The 19,328-nt window shown below is 54.2% G+C and overlaps 2 protein-coding genes and 1 pseudogene across 2 annotated transcripts; 2 read left to right on the top strand and 1 right to left on the bottom strand.

Annotated features, from left to right (window-relative positions):
* Positions 1-8,112: 8,112 nt before the first annotated feature.
* Positions 8,113-11,358, bottom strand: LOC121107819 (annotated as a pseudogene).
* LOC430746 (free fatty acid receptor 2-like) lies at positions 10,965-14,291 on the top strand. The gene has a single exon (XM_040654247.1). It carries the CDS (start codon positions 12,091-12,093, stop codon positions 13,411-13,413), a length of 1,323 nt encoding a protein of 440 aa, XP_040510181.1. The 5' UTR covers positions 10,965-12,090; the 3' UTR covers positions 13,414-14,291.
* Positions 14,292-15,199: 908 nt separating this feature from the next.
* LOC107050770 (osteoclast-associated immunoglobulin-like receptor) lies at positions 15,200-16,928 on the top strand. Its single transcript, XM_040654007.1, has 6 exons — positions 15,200-15,221; positions 15,449-15,709; positions 15,791-16,102; positions 16,215-16,349; positions 16,732-16,769; positions 16,881-16,928. The coding sequence occupies exons 1-6, from the start codon at positions 15,200-15,202 to the stop codon at positions 16,926-16,928; spliced, it is 816 nt and encodes a 271-aa protein (XP_040509941.1).
* The last annotated feature ends 2,400 nt before the right edge of the window (positions 16,929-19,328 follow it).

Below are 19,328 nucleotides of genomic sequence, written 5' to 3'. Positions count from 1 at the left end.
GCACCATGATCCCATATCTCCAACCCATACTACCACAACCCCACATCCTGCCACATAGTCCCATGACCCCGTATCCCTCCCGATAACCCCACGACTCTTCACCTTTCCCCAGTACTCCACTACTGCCACACATCCCTCAGCCCACCAGGAACCCCCCATGTGCTCACCTCCTCTGTTTGCATCAGTGTCTGTGGGGAGCTGGGTCCCGCCCCACAGGTTAAGTGAGGAACTGACAGGGGTGGGGCCACACTTGGGGGCCACTCCCCGCAGAGGCCCTTTCTCCTTTGTCATGGGGTGGGGACACCCCCTAGGCTGAGTGACACTACTTGAGGGTGATGGGACATTTTGGGGGGAGAAAAAACTGGGGGGGTGCACTTTTTATGGGACACCCCACAGGTGTGTAGGGTGGGTACAGAGGGGCTGTCACTTCAAGGGGGGTGTCCTATGGGGCAGCGGTGACACTGAAGGAAGTGTGGTGTTTCCTGAACAGCAAACGTCTGCTATGTGGTTGTGGGGAGTCCCAAAATTGGCATAAATGTACAAAAATAGGAGGAACCAGGGTTATCAGGGCACCATCTCCCTGCACCAGGGTGGGCACTCAGCCCCTGTCCAGCACAGGAACACCAGTGGTGGGGGCATGGCCACCTTCACCCTCTTTGGGGTAACCCCAGCTAACACCAGCATCTATTGGTGCTTCTACCACATTGCAGACACCTATCTTCTGCCCTCAGCCCTTGGGGGCCGTGTGATGCTGAAGGTGACATGGGGACCTGCACCTCCAGGTAGGTCAGAGCCCCCCATTTGGGTGCCCCTTGGGTCACCCATGGGCGGCATCCCCAGGGACTTTCTTCCAGGGATGCAGTCACTCCACCTCTCACACCCCACAGGTGCTGAGGAGTCCCATGGGAATCTGGTGGTGGTGATGGTGAGAGGATGCGCTGCTGCCCTCGCCTTTGGCCTTGGCCTCTTCTTCCTCCTCGGTGCCCGCAGCCTTTGGATACACAGAGCTGACAGTACTGGGGGTGAAAGTTTGTAACTGATTTCATGCCATATGTAATCCCTAGAAATATTGATAATTACCTTCAACTTCTGCTTTGACCCTATCTACAGACCTGCACGTACCCCTTACCTGCCCTTCTCTCCTGGCTTCAACTGGAATAAAGTTCATGTTTTCATCTTGTCTGGTGTGGTGCTGTGTTTTGGCTTTAGGAGAAAACCAATGCTGATGGCACAGCCATGGTTCAGTTGTAGCTGAGCAGTGCTGCACAGAGCCACAGATGGTTCCGCTTCTCAGCTTCTCACCCTGTGCTGCCAGCGAGGGGCTGGAGGGCACCAGGAGCTGGGAGGGGACAGAACCAGGCCAGCGGACCTGCACTGCCAAAGGGATATCTCACAGCTTATGGCATCGGGTGAGAAATGGAACTCTGAGGGGAGCTGTGTGAGGTGGTGACGGGAGAGCAGCAGGGAAAGAGGTATCCAGTATGGGAGGGAACGAGCTGTGCTGGAGGTGGTGTAGAATGGTGTTCAGAATGATGATCTTTTCTTCCAACATCCACATAAGGTCACATGTGGAAGCTTGCATGGAGATCACCATCGTCGTACGGCAACTCACGAAAGAAATGAAGTGGAAATTTGGAGAGGAACAAGCAGTGAGGGAATTGCTGACCAACTCTGGCAATTCCAGTTCCACCAGCCAGAAGGAATACAGGGACAGTTGGGTTCAGAAAGGAGTGCCCTGTTTGGGAGGTTCCGAAGATTCACCTTTCTCACAACTCACCGAGTGGGACGGGACATTTTCCTTGGCATCATGGGCAGAATGCCCTGGATAAAGAGCAAGAGGAATCCAGAAGGGCTATGATCTGAGTTGAGAAAGAAGGATTCTTGTTTGGGCCATGTCTGCGCTCTGTGGCAGCTGCTCACGTCAACACGAGTTCAGCCTGATGGAGAGTGCAGAACGGATACAGGACTTGTCAAAAGGACGTTGATTGAGATCTGGTGAAGGTGAGGCCATTGTCTGTGGAGTTTGAGGTGCCGCAGTGATAGCAGTGCAGGAAGATAGATGTGTTGTGCACCAAACTGAGTGAGGAACTGAGTCACTGAGAGCAGTGATAAGGAGTTTGCAAGCTGAACTGGAAGTTGAGCCAAAGGTGTGCTTGCATGCACGGATAGCACAGCACAGTTTGCAGAACCATTTGCATGAGGCCTTTGTGAGAGAGCATGAATTACAGATAACTGTTGCTGACATGGAAGAGGAGGATGTGGTGTCCGAGTGTGGCAGACATGCGAGGGAACAGGTAGGTGTGTGTTGCTAGGAAGTGGCCTGCTACTGCCCATGGCAGGAAATGGGAGATACAAAATCTAGATGTGATGATAAGGCTGTCCCTCAGTTTCACCCTTTCACCAAAAAAGAATATCAAAATGAGGATGGGGAGCCCCTGGGGATGACCACAAAAAGAGCCCATTGCCATCAAGCTGGAAGGAATCTCACTGGAGAAACTGAGACCGAATGTGTGTGCAGAATCTCCTCAGCTGGTGGTGTTGGCACTGGGCTTACTGAAGAGCCTTCCCCTTCCGCTTCCGCTTCCCCTTCCCCTTCCCCTTATTCTCCTTCCCTTCCCTTCCCTTCCCTTCCCTTCCCTTCCCTTCCCTTCCCTTCCCTTCCCTTCCCTTCCCTTCCCTTCCCTTCCCTTCCCTTCCCTTCCCTTCCCTTCCCTTCCCTTCCCTTCCCTTCCCTTCCCTTCCCTTCCCTTCCCTTCCCGCGCCTTCCCTTCCCGCGCCTTCCCTTCCCTTCCCTTCCCGCGCCTTCCCTTCCCTTCCCGCGCCTTCTCGCGCCTTCCCTTCCCTTCCCTTCCCTTCCCTTCCCTTCCCTTCCCTTCCCTTCCCTTCCCTTCCCTTCCCTTCCCTTCCCTTCCCTTCCCTTCCCTTCCCTTCCCTTCCCTTCCCTTCCCTTCCCTTCCCTTCCCTTCCCTTCCCTTCCCTTCCCGCGCCTTCCCTTCCCGCGCCTTCCCTTCCCTTCCCTTCCCTTCCCTTCCCTTCCCTTCCCTTCCCTTCCCTTCCCTTCCCTTCCCTTCCCTTCCCTTCCCTTCCCTTCCCTTCCCTTCCCTTCCCTTCCCTTCCCTTCCCTTCCCTTCCCTTCCCTTCCCTTCCCTTCCCTTCCCTTCCCTTCCCTTCCCTTCCCTTCCCTTCCCTTCCCTTCCCTTCCCTTCCCTTCCCTTCCCTTCCCTTCCCTTCCCTTCCCTTCCCTTCCCCTTTCCCTGCTGCAGAGACCAGCTGCAGGGCAGGTAAGACTGTGCTGGACAAGGGACCATGTAGGCAAATACGTAGGCAAATAGGCCTACCAAAAAGCTCTTTTTAGGGCTTTTTTTGAAGCTAGCCAAAGCACTGTACCGGTGCCAGGGGGCTGTCAGCTTGTGGGCGGGCTGCTGAGCCAGCAGGGGCAGAGCTGGCACTGCCCACTCTGATCTCACAAGCTCGACCCTGACCTTTTGCTGTGCGGCTAGAAGCATTCTTCGGAAGCTAGCTTCCACCCACTTTACGCACTAGGTGAGAAAAGGGTGCTACCTTCCACTGTTAACAGGAAGGGAGTCAGTGTGTGAGCTGTCAACCGTTTAAGGGCTGGTCCGGCCCGGTTCTGTGACTAGTGGGGTGAGGGACTGTATGTTAATGGGATCTCGGGAATGTAGTGAATATGTATCTGAATTCCTGATTATGTATTAGTTTGACCTATATCTATAGCACGACTTCTTTGGACGGTGTGCAAGTTAGGAGGAACGATCCCCCTTGTACCAGGGTGTACGCGCGTCACCAATAAACACATACCTGCTCTATATCCTTACTGGCTATAGAGTCTGATTTCTGCACGTCAAAGGGCTGCAGGGAGGATCCGGGGAACTACAGGCCTGTTAGCCTGACCTCGGTGCCGGGGGAGATTATGGAACAGATTGTCTTGAGGGAGATCACGCGGCACATGCAGGACAACCGGGGGATCAGGCCTAGCCAGCAGGGGTTCAGGAAGGGCCGGTCCTGCTTGACCAACCTGATCTCCGTCTATGATCTAGTGACCTGTCTGGTGGATGAGGGAAAGACTGTTGATGTGGTCTACCTAGATTTCAGCAAAGCCTTTGACACTGTCTCCCACAGTATTCTCCTGCAGAAGCTGGCAGTCCGTGGCTTGGACAGATACACTCTTGTCACTTGGGTAAGGAAGTGGCTGGAGGGCCGGGCCCAGAGGGTGGTGGTGAATGGAGTTAAATCCAGCTGGCGACCGGTCACGAGTGGTGTTCCCCAGGGGTCGGTGCTGGAGCCTGTCCTGTTTAATATCGTTATTGATGACCTGGATGAGGGCATTGAGTGCAGCCTCAGTAAGTTTGCAGATGACACCAAGCTGGCTGGAAGTGTTGATCTGCCTGAGGGTAGCGAGGCCCTACAGAGGGATCTGGATAGGCTGGATAGCTGGGCTGAAGCCAATGGGATGGGACTCAACAAGACCAAATGCTGTGTCCTGCATTTTGGCCACAATAACCCCAGGCAACACTACAGGCTTGGGGCAGAGTGGCTGGAAGACTGTGTAGAGGAAATGGACCTTGAGGTGTTGATTGACGCTAGACTGAACATGAGCCAGCAGTGTGCCCAGGTGGCCAGGAAGGCCAATGGCATCCTGACTTGTATCAGAAATAGTGTGGCCAGCAGGAACAGGGAAGTAATTATCCCCCTGTACTCAGCGCTGGTGAGGCCGCACCTCGAGTACTGTGCCCAGTTTTGGGCCCCTCACTGTAAGAAAGACATCGAGGCCCTGGAGCGTGTCCAGAGGAGGGCAACAAAGCTGGTGAGGGGTCTGGAGCACAGGCCTTATGAGGAGCGGCTGAAGGAGCTGGGGTTGTTCAGTCTGGAGAACAGGAGGCTCAGGAGAGACCTTATTGCTCTCTATAACTACCTGAAAGGAGGTAGTAGTGAGCTGGGGGTCAGCCTCTTCTCTCGGGTGACTAGTGATAGGACTAGAGGGAATGGCTTCAAGCTGTGCCAGGGAAGGTTCAGGCTGGACGTTGGGAAATACTACTTGTCTGAAAGGGTGGTCAGGCACTGCAATGGGCTGCCCAGAGAGGTGGTGGAGTCACCCACCCTGGTGGTGTTCAAAGAACGTTTGGATGTTGTGTTGAGGGACATGGTTTAGTGAGAACCATTGGTGAAGGGCGAATGGTTGGTCTGGATGATCCTGTGGGTCTTTTCCAACCTAAGCGATTCTATGATTCTATGGCAGATATGAGAAAGCCAAAGGACTGCTACTCACTGCTGGTCTTTCCAATTGGCTCTCATGAGGCTGCAACCAGGGCATTGCAAAACACCAAAAGGGACCTTACATCACTTGGAGATATGCTGATGGGGTTGGGAGCACAGGCAACGATCTCCTCGGTCCTCCCAGTTGGAGACTGGGGTCCAGGCAGTAGGAGGAGAAAGGATCAGCTGAATGAATGAAACCCTCACGCCCAGGCTTTGGGTGCTGTGATCTGGGACACGCCTTTGATACACAGGGAATGTTGATGTGGGATGGGACACAACTGACCAGGAGGGGAAGAACACAGGCTGCAAAGAGCTGCTGTCACATCTCACCTGTATGTGGAGGGAAGGGGTGACCAGACAGGCGAATACCCCCGGTTGGATTAAGGTAAAATAAAAGGCAGAGGTCCACATGCGGTTATCAATTTTAATGAGAATCTATATACTGCAATTATCCAAAACACTGGCATAAAATTATCCCCCAAACACTGGCACTCTTAAGAACTTAGGCTCGAGCTTAAACTGTGTGGCTAAATGATATGGAAACAAGGAACTGAAATAAGCCTCCCAACTACTTAACAACTTCAGCACTTAACAACTCCACATGAGATATGGCTTTCAAGATGCCAAAATAGGTCTTGCAATTACTGAGTAGTTTTATCAGAGAAAAAGAACAAGAGAAAACTGAGGAAGATGAAGAAACAATGAGACTCAGAGAGGTAGAAAGGAAACACAGATCACCTCTCTGTTTTGAAGGTCTGCTTTGAAGAGTTCCAGGGTCAGCCCACAGCACTGGAGAAGGGATGGGGGAGGGATGAGCACTCATCTGGAAGTCTCAGTCATCAACAAGCAAACCACTATGATGACCACAAAGAAGATGAAGAAGGCAACCTCGGAGGTGCTCCTCAGACCTCCCTTTGTGCACACTGGGTTTGCAGCTGCACTCCATCCCATCACAGCCCTCTGGCTGTGACCTTCCAAGCAATTCCTTCTCTCCAGAACAGCCCTATGCTCATATCCATATCTCTCCAATTGAGGGATGAGGGAGTTGTGTGAGACCTTTTCAAAGACATCGTGGAAGTCCACGTAGATGACATCAGTTGCCCTTGGATAACATCAGTTACCCTCAAATGCTCCTTTCTCACCCCAAAGTTCTTCCTTACACACCATGAATTCCTTACCAGCAGTTGAGAACCTCCAATTATTCCCAAGTGACTCCAAAATTCCATCACCATTCTTCTGGGACAGACCAAATTGCCCCACTCCAACACAAAGATCTACAAAACCAGAGCGGTGCATGGCCATGCTTACACACAACACATGTGCAAGCTACTTTAGTGCACAAAAACGTGTATGCTGGGTGCACAATGAACATCACCAATGCCAATTGCAAGGTGTGTTGTGTGTGCTCACCATCACGTGCACTGCATGAATATGATACATACACATTACACGTGTGTCTGCTGTCACATGGGCAACAGAGATGTACGTACACGTGTATCACAAACCTACTAGCGCGCCTCCATGTCTGTATGCAAAATGTCATGTTGTCACAGAGTTATCTAGATAAATCTGTGCCCGTGACAGCGGGACAGTAGGCTTGTGGGCCCTCTGGCTACCCCTCCCCCCCCCAAAAAAAACGGAGCAGCGGCAACAATCTAAGGAGGAGAACTTATTTTACTAACTATGATGTCGGTATGCAAGATGACACGATATAATACAATCTAATTGAAAGTAAAGGTAATAAATCAAATGAAATAAGAAAGAGAGAGAGAAAGAGAGAGAGAGAGTGAGAGTGAGAGAGCTTCCGAAACCGAAAGCCCAACTTGATGAAGGCGCATGGCTTGGAAAGCACACCCACTCCTCTCCCTGCCAGCAACTGAAAGCGAAATGCTGTGCGCAACCAGATGACGTATCTTCCGTGATGTATCTTCCTTCTCTGACCGTGAGGTCTGCTGGGATACGTACTTCTTCTTCTCTTTTGTCCATGATGTTATGATGTGGAATACCAATAGCAAAATTACAAAGCCATGACAAGCCCCTAAATCTCCATCCAACCTCTGATCTCTACAGCCAGACGCAATCTCAACATCCACGCCCCCAAGACTCCATTCAGCCACCAAATCCATCATTCATACCGTAATACCCGATCTACACCAAAACCTCCATCCACCCCAAAATCCTCCACTCAGACCCAAAGCCTCCAACCAACCCAACATTTCGATCCAGCCCCAAACCTCCATCGAGAAGACTGCAGATCTTTCATGAAGCTGCCAGATCTCCCTGTGGTCCCAAAAGGTCTCCATCCAGCCCCCCCACAATCCTCCATCTGGACTCCATAATCTCCACTGAGCTCACAAACTCTCCAGCATTTCCCCTTCCACCACCAAAAGGGGGAAGTCAGCTCTCCTGCCATTCCCCTCACTGCTGCTCCCACACACAGCCCTCCCACACACAAACTTCCTCTTCTCCCCCACTTTCTGGAAAACCCCACAACCCCTCTGTCCTGTTCCCAACCGTCACCCAAAGGCATTTTCCCTCCTCACCACACATCCTGCCCCAAAACCACTGTGGGATGGGGGCTAGTTTGACTTGTGGAGATGGAGATGCGCCGTGGGGAGCACACGGTAAGGACACGCGTGTGCTGTGGGGACAGATGTGGTGCAGGCACGGAGCACGTGTTGATGACATGCATGTGCTGTGCAGGCACACGTGTAGTGCAGACCCCGGGAGCACATGCTAAGGACACACATGAGCAGCAGTGTGTACAGCTGGTGGTGCACACATACAGCATCACACAGACACACACAGAGGCACAGAGTTCAGCATGTCCTACACGTGTTTGTACACCTGATGTGCACATGGGATGGTGCACACCCGTTTAATACACATCCACGTGTTCACACGCACAGGTACATGGCTGTAATTCACACGTGATGGTGAGCACACCGAGCACACTGGCACTGTGCACCCTTGAAGTCCATGTGTGCACACAACACACCCGTGTTTGCGTACACATCAGGGGGCATCAGCGGGGTCCCCGCGTGCCCACCTCGGCGTAGATAATGGGGGGTTCAGGGGTGGTAGAAGAGGCGGGGGGGTGGGTGCTGGGTGTCACAGCTTGCAGCTGGGCGTAGGTCAGACCCTCGCTGTCACCGGGGAACACCTGGGGACACAGGGACAGCAGTGTGACCATGGAATCCCAACATCCCAACTGAGGGGATGATGGCATTGTGTAACGGGTGGAGGGCTGTCCAGGAGAAGGGGGTTGGGATTATGGGGTGGTGTAGATTTTGGGAATCTGTGGCTGTGGCACTGGGGTTCCCTGTGGGTGGTGTTTGGGGTCACATTATCGTTTGAGCGTGCCCATTGAGTCTGGGGATGTTTAAGGCTTGGAGCATGCGAGGGGGCTTCGGTTTGGGTTGTGGGGCATCCCCATGGTGGAGATTTGGAGGTCCCCATGGGCTGGATTTGGCGGTGCACACAAAGTCATGGGAAGGCATAAAAGGGAGGGGGATCCTTGGGGTCCCCACAGGCAGGGTTTGGGGTTTACTGGTGAGGTCTGGGGTAGGGGCCATGGGACAGGTTGAGGTAAGGGGTCCCCTGACCCAGACACTGACCTGGAACTGCACGGCCTCGGGGCTTCTGGAGGTGGCACCTGAGTCATAAACGGGTGGGGAGAAGGGTGGGATTATGGAGGGCCCAAACAACACCAGTGGGGATCTATAGGGGATCTATGGGGGATCAAAGCCATTAAACCCCTTCCCCACCAGGCCTCTCATCTCTCTGCATTTGTCATCTCTGGGCAACGAGGAGGACAGAGATAGTGAGGATGATGATGAAGACAATGGCAGCAACCCAGCGCCCCACCACTACTGCCACCAGGTCCCTGCTGGCACCCCCATTGTCACCTGTGGGGTCAAAGTGTTTTAGGTTTCCTCGTACACAGCCCCCACCACAGTGGATGAGGGTTGCAGTGACACTGTCAGTCATGGGTGAGAAGGGGAGAACGAAATGGGGGCTCAGACCTACGTGGTGGTGCAGGTCTGGGAATCACTTCCAGGGTTACATTATCCCCAAGGGGTGAGAACAGAAGGTAGGAGCCCCCTACGCGGTAGGAGCACCTATAGGTGCCAGAGTCAGCTGGGGTCACCCCAAAGAGGGTGAAGGTGGCAGTGCCCCCATCATCGGGTTCCTGGTGCTGGATAGGGGCTGAGTGCCCATCCTTGTGCAGGAGGAAGGTGGCCCCATACTTCTTGTTCCAGCACTGGATGGTGATGTTGCTCCCCATTTCCACATGCTCTTTGGGGCTCAGGGAAATGCTGGGTGGGGGATAGCTGTGATCTGAGCAGAGAGAGGTAACAGAGATGGAACACAGTCCTGTGGGATCAGCCCAGGGCCATCTGCTTTCCCCAGTGCCCTCACCTGTCACCACCAGCTCCACGGGGTCACTCTTCTGTGATGTCCCTGCTGGCTCCAACCCCTGGTACTGGCACTGATATCTCACTGCATCTGCCTGCTTTATTCCAGCCAAGGAGAACTCAGCCATGTCCTGTACCTTGTCCTTCTGCTCAATGTATGTTGGATTATCGTACTGATAGAGTCGGACCCAGGCAGATGGCCGGGGCAGGTGGCAGCGCAGGGTGACATTGTCCCCCAGGGACACCCCCTGGCTGGGGTGCAGCGACAGGGAGGGTCGGGGCACTAGGACAGGGGACAGCAGTCAGCCTTGTCCCTGCACACCCTCCTGGGCCCCTTTGCTGGCCCCCTGCCCACACTCCCCTGCCTCCGTCCCCATTTTCCCCTCTCCCCCTGTCCCCATACTCACATTGCTGTGCCCTGGTCGCTGCCACCAGCCACCAACCTGCAAGGGACACGGTCCTGGTCCCACACAGGGCCACCAACCCCCATGGCAACACATCCCCATGGTCACTCACCGAAGATGAGGGCCACCGCCATTGGTGCCATGAGGCAGGAGCAGCTTGGGGACAGTGAGACTGCAGCAGAGAAAGGAAGTGGCCGGAAAGCTGCTTTCGGTTTCCAAAGGAGAAGGTGTGACATGATGTCACCTCCTCAGTATTGCAGATGCAGTCCCCAAGGGGTGGTGTGTTTGGAAATCCAACAAGGGCTGACATACATGGAGCTGGAATTGCAGTCCCTTTTGGGATGCCCCACACAGCCTGTCACCTCTCAGCTGTCACACGCTGCCAGTGTGTAGCAATGCGTGGTGTTATCTAAGGGGATGCCAAACACAGGACATGTGGCTCCAATTTGGAAGGGAAGGGAAGGGAAGGGAAGGGAAGGGAAGGGAAGGGAAGGGAAGGGAAGGGAAGGGAAGGGAAGGGAAGGGAAGGGAAGGGAAGGGAAGGGAAGGGAAGGGAAGGGAAGGGAAGGGAAGGGAAGGGAAGGGGAGTAGAGGGGAGGGGAGGGGAGGGGAGAGGAGAGGAGAGGAGAGGAGAGGAGAGGAGAGGAGAGGAGAGGAGAGGAGAGGAGAGGAGAGGAGAGGAGAGGAGAGGAGAGGAGAGGAGAGGAGAGGAGAGGAGAGGAGAGGAGAGGAGAGGAGAGGAGAGGAGAGGAGAGGAGAGGAGAGGAGGGGGAAGGAGGGGAGGGGGAAGGAGGGGAGGGGGAAGGAGGGGAGGGGGAAGGAGGGGGAAGGAGGGGATGGGAAAGTAGGGGAAAGGAGGGGAAAGGAGGGGAAAGGAGGGGAAAGGGAAGGGAAAAACTTTGCTCTCTTTTCACTGTCAGGAAGACTCCCAGACTACAGTAACCTTGGTCCTCACCCTCAGTAAGCCCAATACCAGCACCACCGGCTGAGGAGATTCTGCACACACATTCGGTCTCAGTTTCTCCATTGAGATTCCTTCCAGCTTGATGGCAATGGGCTCTTTTTTGTGGTCATCCCCAGGGGCTCCCCATCCTCATTTTGATAGTCTTTTTTGGTGAAAGGGTGAAACTGAGGGGCAGCTTTATCATCACATCTAGATTTTGTATCTCCCATTTCCTGCCATGGGCAGTAGCAGGCCACTTCCTAGCAACACACACCTACCTGTTCCCTCGCAGGTCTGCCACAGTCGGACACCACATCCTCCCCCTCCAGGTCAGCAACAGTTATCTGTAATTGATGCTCTCTCACAAAGGCCTCATGCAGATGGTTCTGCAAACTGTGCTGTGCTATCCGTGCATGCAAGCACACCTTTGGCTCAACTTCCAGTTCAGCTTGCAAACTCCTTATCACCGCTCTCAGTGACTCAGTTCATCACTCAATTTGGTGCACAACACATCTGTCTTCCTGCACTGCTATCACTGTGGCACCTCAAACTCCACAGACAATGGCCACGCCTTCAGCAGATCTCAATCAACGTACTTCTGACAAGTCCTGTATTCGTTCTGCACTCTCCATCAGGCTGAACTCGTGTAGACGTGAACAACATCCACAGAGCTCCTTCTTTGCTCATTCTCATCTCTTCAGGATTACTAGGACCACATAAAACTTCCCATAGCCCCATATCACGCTTCATAGCCCCATAACTCTTCCCACTGCCCCATATCATGCCCTGTAGCTCCACATCCAACCCCATATCCTCATTGCCTGTCCCATTCCCCCAGAAATTGACATATTACCCCACGGCCCCATTTGTGCCCCATAGCCCTGCCTCATAGCCCCATGACTCCACAGTCCAACCCATAGCTCTGCTATCACCCCTTAGCTCATCCTATAGCCCCAGTTTGATACCATGGCCCATCCGGTAGCCCCGGTATGACCCCCTAGCCTGCCCTACAGCTCTGTGCCCTTGGCCCCACAGCCTTCCTCTCGCCATGCTTGTCCTCACCATCTACGCGCTGACCTTCGCCATGGGATTTCCTGCCAACGTCTTCACCTTCCTCACCCTCCTCATCAAAATCCGGTGTCACCGTCCTCATTCCCACCTCACCGCTGCCAACCTCCTCCTCCTCCACCTCACCACCGCCGACCTTCTCCTCCTCCTCTTCCTCCCCTTCAAGATGGCTGAGGCAGCTGCCAAGATGCTGTGGCCCTTCCCCACAGTGCTCTGCCCCATAGCAAACTTCTGCTTCTACTCCAGCATCTACCTCAGCACTCTCTTTATGGCTGCCCTCAGTGTGGAGCGCTACTTTGGGGTCGTGTTCCCACACTGCTACAACTGGCGCCGGAGGTTATTGCGGACGATGGCTGCCAGTGCCGTCCTTTGGGTGATGGCATTGTCCCACTGTTCCATCATCTTTGTGGCAGAATATCACAGAGAGTTTGGTGTCAATGGGCCTGAGGCTGATGGGAAAGGCGGTTTGGGGGTGAATGGGACCAAGACCTGGGAATCCGGGATGGAGAACCCCAGTCATGTTGACCCCACTGGGCTGAAGATGGGCATCTCCCATTGCTTAGAAGTCAATGGGTTTGACCGTGGGGGATTTGGGTTGACCAAACCTGATGGCTTTCACACCAATGTCCCCAACACCTCCACTGCTGACGTCACCATCCCCAGTGGCTTGAAGATCCCCGGTGCCGACATCTACAGGATCTCCAGCCCCAACACCAACCTCAACAACTCCAGCTTCAAATCCTCGGCCTGCACAACCCCAAACACACCCCACATCCCCACCACCACCCTGTGGACTTCCCAGAATCCCTCTGAGACTCAGCGCCACCGGGGCTACCACTGCTACGATGACTTCTCCCAAACCCAGCTGCAATTCGTCCTCCCGCTGTGCCTCGAGCTCTTCCTCATCCTCTTCCTCATCCCCTCTGCCATCACCATGTTCTGCTACATCCACCTCATCCATGCCCTCCTCACTCAACCCCACATCCCACTGCAGAAGAAGTACCGCACTGTGGGGCTGGCTGTGGTCACCATGGTCAACTTTGGGGTCTGCTTTGGACCCTACAACATCTCGCATGTGGTGGGCTTTGTGCAGCAGCGCAGCCCTGAGTGGAGGCCCTACGCTCTGCTCCTCACCACCCTCAGCGCCGCAATCGACCCCTTCATCTTCTATTGCTCCTCCAGTGCTGTGCGGAGGGCGGTCAGTGGGATGGTGGGAGCAATTCGGGGCACAATGTGTGGGTTTTGGGGTTGGTGTTGGCGGAGACAATGTGCCCCAACCTGGAGGAGGTTATGGGGTAAATGAGGTTGTTGTGATTGGAGTGGGTTTAATGGGGTAGGAGGTCAGAAATGGGGATGGGTCCAGATTCCTTGTGGTCAGCGTGGTCCCGCAGACGTGTCCAATGTTTGTGGGTCAACCAATTCTTGCTCAGTGTATCGTTGTCCCATGGGGTTGGGGTCAGCATGGAAACATGGTAGAGATCACTGGGGTCAATGAGATCCCATTGATGTGACCAGTGTGGTCAATGCAGAATCGTGAGTGTGACTTAATGTTGTCCCCAATGTCCAGTGGGGTTGGGATCAATGTGGACCAAAGTATCAGTGTGGACCCAGCGTTGCTTCACCCCCACTGTCCCCAATTCCTTCCATGTCCCCCGTGTCTGCAGTGTTCTCAGTATCCAGCAATGTCCGCAGTTCCTCCAATGTCCCCAGTGTCCCCAGTGCCCTCAGTGCCCTCAGTGCCCCCAGTATTCCCAGTGTCCTGACAGCTGGCAATAACTTCAGGGCCATCAGCACTTCATGGAGATCCCTCAGCACACGGCCCCTCTCTCCAGGCAAGGCGGCTGTTCCCAGATCAGAGGACATCTGCGGCCTCAAAGCAGAGTCCCAGCAGCCCACCGCCATCAGGATGTGCCCTGTACCCTGTAGGGCTGATCAGAGGTGCTATAACAAGGCAGAAGTGCTAATTAAAACCTATTCAGCAGCCATGTATTTGTCTGTCACTTCCTGGTCTCGTGGCAGTGACAGCCTGGCACAGCAGTTGGCGCAGCAGTTGGTGTGGGCCGGGCGAGCAGGAGGGCAGAGCATCGCTCCCCACTGCGGAGATCAGCTCACCCATCAGCTGCCTCCCAAACAACACATCTGGATGCGGTCTCTACGAGGCTGAAAGCTCTTGCCCAAAATCAATGCAGCTCTCCAAAGTGTGCACCCACAGAACGTGCCCATGCAGGTCTGCAGCAGCTGGAAGTGCCTGAGCCTGCACCCAGGTCATTGCCTAGGGCAAGGTGGTCAGCTCCACGCCTCCAGACCCCCTTCAGATAAAAGGAGAGAAGGGTGGCTGTCGTAGGGGACTCCTTCTGAGAGGAACAGAGGCTCTGACACATCAGCCAGACTACCCGTAGGGAAGTGTGCTGCCCTCCTGGGGCCCTGCTCAGGGACATCACCAGGACACTCCCTGCTCCGGTTCACCCCTCTGGCTGTTCTCCCTTACTGATGGGTCAGGCCGGCAGTGATGCAGTCACTGAGAGAAGGCTGAGGGCCATGCAAAGGGTGTTCAGGGCACTGGGGTGGTCAGTGGGCAGAGTGGGAGTACAGGTGGAGTTCTCCTCTGTCCCCTCAGTGGCAGCGAGGGATGCTGAGAAGACTGGGAGAGCTCATCTGATAAATGCGTGGCTGAGAGGTCGGTGCCACGGCAGGAATTCTGTTTTTTCTGACCACGGGGCGGTGTACTCTGTGCTGGGCTGATGGCTGCAGGTGGATCCCAGCTGTGTGAAGGGCGAAGCGGATCTCAGACCAGGAGCTGTTGGGGCTCACTGACAGGGCTTTAAACTGGCAGCCTTTTGGGGACAGCATGAGACATGGAGGGGTGACAGTCTGTGTGGGACGCCCCAACTGGGGATGTGTGCAGTGCTCTGTGTGTGTCACCACTGGGTGCCCTCAGTACCACCACCCACTTGGGGACCACAAATACCACATGAGGAGACGACATCACAGCACGCTGTCCACAAGAGGAACTGACAGCAGCTCTTTGGCCACTTCTTTTCTCTGCTGCAGACTCGCTGTCCCCAAGCTGCTCCTGCCTTATGGCACCAATGGTGTTGGCCCTCATCCTCGGTGAGTGACAATGGGGACATGGTGCCACGGGGGTGGGTGGCCCTGTGTGGGACCAGGACCGTGTCCCTTGCAGGTTGGTGGCTGGTGGCAGCGAGCAGGGCACAGCAACATGAGTATGGGGACAGAGGGAGGGGAGCGTGGTCATGGGGCCAGCAGAGGGGCCCAGGATGGTGTGCAGGGACAAGGCTGACTGCTGTCCCCTGTCCTAGTGCCCCGACCCTCCCTGTCACTGCACCCCAGCCAGGGCTTGTCCCCGGGGGACACTGTCACCCTGCGATGCCACCTGCCCCAGTCGGCTGCACAAGTTGAGCTCTACCAGGATGGACTTTTGGGATCCTACAAGGACATGGACAAGCATCAGGTCATGGCTGAGTTCTCCTTGGTTTGTGTAAAGCTGGAAGATGCAATGAAGTATTGGTGCCAGTACCGGGTTTTGGAGCCACCGGGAGTATCAGAGAAGAGTGTCCCCATCGAATTGGTGGTGACAGGTGAGGGTTATGGGGCAAGCAGATGGGCCTGGGCATTCTCCACAGGGCCATGTCCTATCTCTGTTATCTCCCTGCATTCAGATCATCGATATTCCCCACCTAACATTTCCATCAGCCACGAAAAAATTGTGGAAGTGGGGACCAATGTCACCATCCAGTGCTGCAATCAGGGCTATGGGGGCATCATCTTCTTGCACAAGGATGGGCACTCAGTCCCTGTCCAGCACCAGGACCCCCGTGGCGGGGGCACAGCCACCTTCATCCTTGTTGCGGTGACCTCAGCTGACAGTGGCACCTACAGGTGCTCCTATCACCCCAAGGCCTCCCTCTTTGTGTCCTCACCCCTTGGGGACAGCGTGATGCTGGAGGTGACACCCACACCTGCACCCCCAGGTAGGTCTGAGCCCCCCATTTAGGTGTCCCTGGTGTCACTCATTTTTGGCCGTGTCACTGCATCCCATCCTCATTGTGGTGATGGGGACATGCACACTCCTGCACTCCACAGGTGATGAGAGGAGGTCTCGTGGGAACCTGGTGGTGGCAGTGGTGAGGGGCTGCACTGATGCCCTCACCTTTGGCCTCGGCATCTTCTTTGTCATCGATGCCCAAAGCCTCTGGATATGGAGAGATGTGAGGACTGGTAGGGAAAGTCTTAAATGGTTTTGATCTCCTATAGATCTTCCCAGTTGTCCCCTTCCTTCTTTTTCCATTCTCCTGTAGAATCCACCAGGTGTGCCATTCAATCCACCGTAGGTTGCCCAACGATTCCCCCGAGTGTCCCCTGCCCCCATTCCAAACCCTATATATTCCCCCACATATCCTTCTGTTTCCCCTTCCAGCACCTATAGTTTACCCCCGTCATCTCGTGCACTGATGTCCATTCCCCACTGATCCCCTGTAAATTCACTCAAGTATCACCTGACTCCCCTTCCATTCCTTCCATATCCCCACATGCCCTACAAGTGTCACTTCCCCTTCATCCTCCATAATCCCAACCCTATTCCCCTCCTCTTTTGACACAGGGGCTGACACAAAAATCCCCAAGGACATGCAGTTCCAGGTAAGGGCCTGGGTGAGGGATCCAAAATCCCAACCTGTCCCTTGGACACCCCACACTCCAATTGAACCCTCCACCTCATATGGCTTACTCTACGCTTATGTGCACCCCCAGATCCTGGCTGTGGGGAAGTGCAAATCTGTATTGTGGAGACCCACCTAGGCCCCAGACCAATGCTTTTGGAGTCCCTGGGGATCTCCCAGCCATAAACACCCCCCTGACAGTGTGGGTAACCCCAAACCATGTAGTGGGACCCCAAAAAGCCACACATAGGATCTCCCAATTTTGGACCAATGGGACCCCAAATCAAAGCCCCCCCAGATCCCCAAGTGCACCATATTTCACCACCAGCTCGCACTTACAACAGAGCTGTCCCTCCTCACTGCTATCCTGAGGAGCCCCACTGTCTCCATCTGACCCCTGGTGACAGTGAGGGACTGACCTGTGCCGACCAGGAGATCCCATCCCATGGGGGCACCCACCACTCCACAGACCCCAGATACCGATGCTAACGTGGGTGCTGGAAGACCCCATTAAGGCCTCCCTCCCAGGTGTCTCATTTTTGGGGTGCACTGTGTGGGAGAGACCCCAGTTCCCTGTTGTGGGTTCTTTGACACCCTCTTCCCCCTCAGTGATTCCCAGATCTCACTAAATCTAACCCCCACAAGTCACTCCACACAAGTGCAGTGGAACAACAAAACCCATTTTCTGACAGGTTTTCTTTGCTTGCTACCTCTCAAACATTTGCAAGACAAGGCTCTTGTCGTAAGAGCAGAGACTGCAAAGCACGAGATGCAGTGAGATAACCAGACAGCCTTTGTGTGTCCACCAATGGCACTGCTTCACCACAAGCACCTTTCTGGTACAAACACGTTCTGACCAATGTGGCATTGTGAACTTACTTCTTTACAACCTTGTGATGCTGCATCTGCCCAAAAGCAGACACAAAGGGATGCCCAGAGAAGCTGCATTTCTTGCTGTCTCCTTTTGGCCAGGTGGAGACTTCAAGCTTTGGATGAGTGATCTCATCCCCCCTTCTGCTCCAGCACTGCAGCTCCTCAAAACGGACCACGATTGCTTTTCTCCCTCCATCTCTCTCTCACTTACGTTCCTTCTCTGCTTCTCTCCATTTCCTCTCATTCTTTCATTTTCTTTCTCTCCCTCATTTACTTCCCGGTCATCTTTACTCTTCTCCTGCAGCAGCCATAACCTCAATTTCCCTGGCGGTAGCAGAGAAGGCAATAACACCAGTGCCAAAGTATTCTTTCTCTGTATTGCACATTCATTGTTACTTATTGTAAGTCCCCTAATTTCAGTGCAGGGCAGTTGATTGGCTGATGGTGGACAGTTCAATAAATTGTCTTCTGTTGTTCCTCTGAGTCACTGTCTGACGCTGTTGCCCTGGAGAGCCCAGGCAAGCACGGACTGCCCTACTGGGGCACTGTGCAGAGAGTGTGGCATGCGCTGAGGGACAGCATGCCAGGGGACACACTCACAGCCCTTTGGGACAGTGTGTGACAGCCCAGGGTGGAGAGCGTGTGGGGCACCTCAACAGTCACAGTGTGCAGTGTGCACCTCTCCAGTTGTCCCACCCCAGAGGGACCCCCCAGTGCAACCACCCCTATGGGCTAATATCGCCTCATCAGGAGGTGACATCACATCATCCTGACTAAAAACAGGAACTGACAGCAGCTCTCCGGCCGCTCCCTGTCCCCACTGCAGTCTCGCTGTCCCCAGGCTGCTCCTGCCTCATGGCACCAATGGCAGTGGCTCTGTGAGAGGTAGATTGTGTTTTTTGCAGAGCAAATTTCCAGTATTTCTGCATGTAGCCCAGGATAAGATGCCTTTCCCAAAGAAAGTTGCTGAGCAGAGTAAAGTTGAGAGTGGGGAGTTACGACCTAGGTAGAATTGGCACAGGCACTAGGGTAAAGGTGAGAGTCAAAACGAGTGACAGTATTGTCCTCGTATCGCTATAAAAAGTCCAGAACATACCCAAAGACAATGGGTTGGTAACAGACTTGGTATGGAAGTGTAACAGAGCTCTGGAAGTGTAACATAGCTTTGGAAGTGTAATGTAGCTATGGAAGTGTAACATAGCAACAGCGTCAGAAGACTGAGCCTGAGATGCTCAACCAATGAGTGCCAGGAGAGGATTTACCTGTGTCTGACCCAGGGTGCATAACGGAATGGATTTCACCTACTGGTTGCATCATTTCTCCCTGATCAGTAGGGGGCATGCGCCCATTACTGCAATACGGAACAAACTGCTCTTCAAAGAGACCTTGGCCTGACTAGAAATTGTTGATCTTGAGCGTGTTTCTCACACGCTTTCCCCTTTTTGATGCAGGTGAACCCCTCAAGAGTTCAAAGGGCAATGAGGCCTGCGTGATGTGACCTCGAATCCCCAACTGTCCCTTCACCCCTTGTCACGGAGTTATCTAGATAGATCTGTGCCCGTCACAGGGGGGCAGTAGGCTCGCGGGCCTCCCTGGCTTCCCGAGAAAATAAAAACGGAGCAGCAGCAACGATCTAAGAAGGAGAACTTATTTTACTACCTACGAT

The sequence above is a fragment of the Gallus gallus genome, chromosome 31 (genome assembly GCF_016699485.2).
Source record: "Gallus gallus isolate bGalGal1 chromosome 31, bGalGal1.mat.broiler.GRCg7b, whole genome shotgun sequence".
NCBI lineage: Eukaryota > Metazoa > Chordata > Aves > Galliformes > Phasianidae > Gallus > Gallus gallus.
This window is presented reverse-complemented; position numbering and strand designations above follow the sequence as displayed.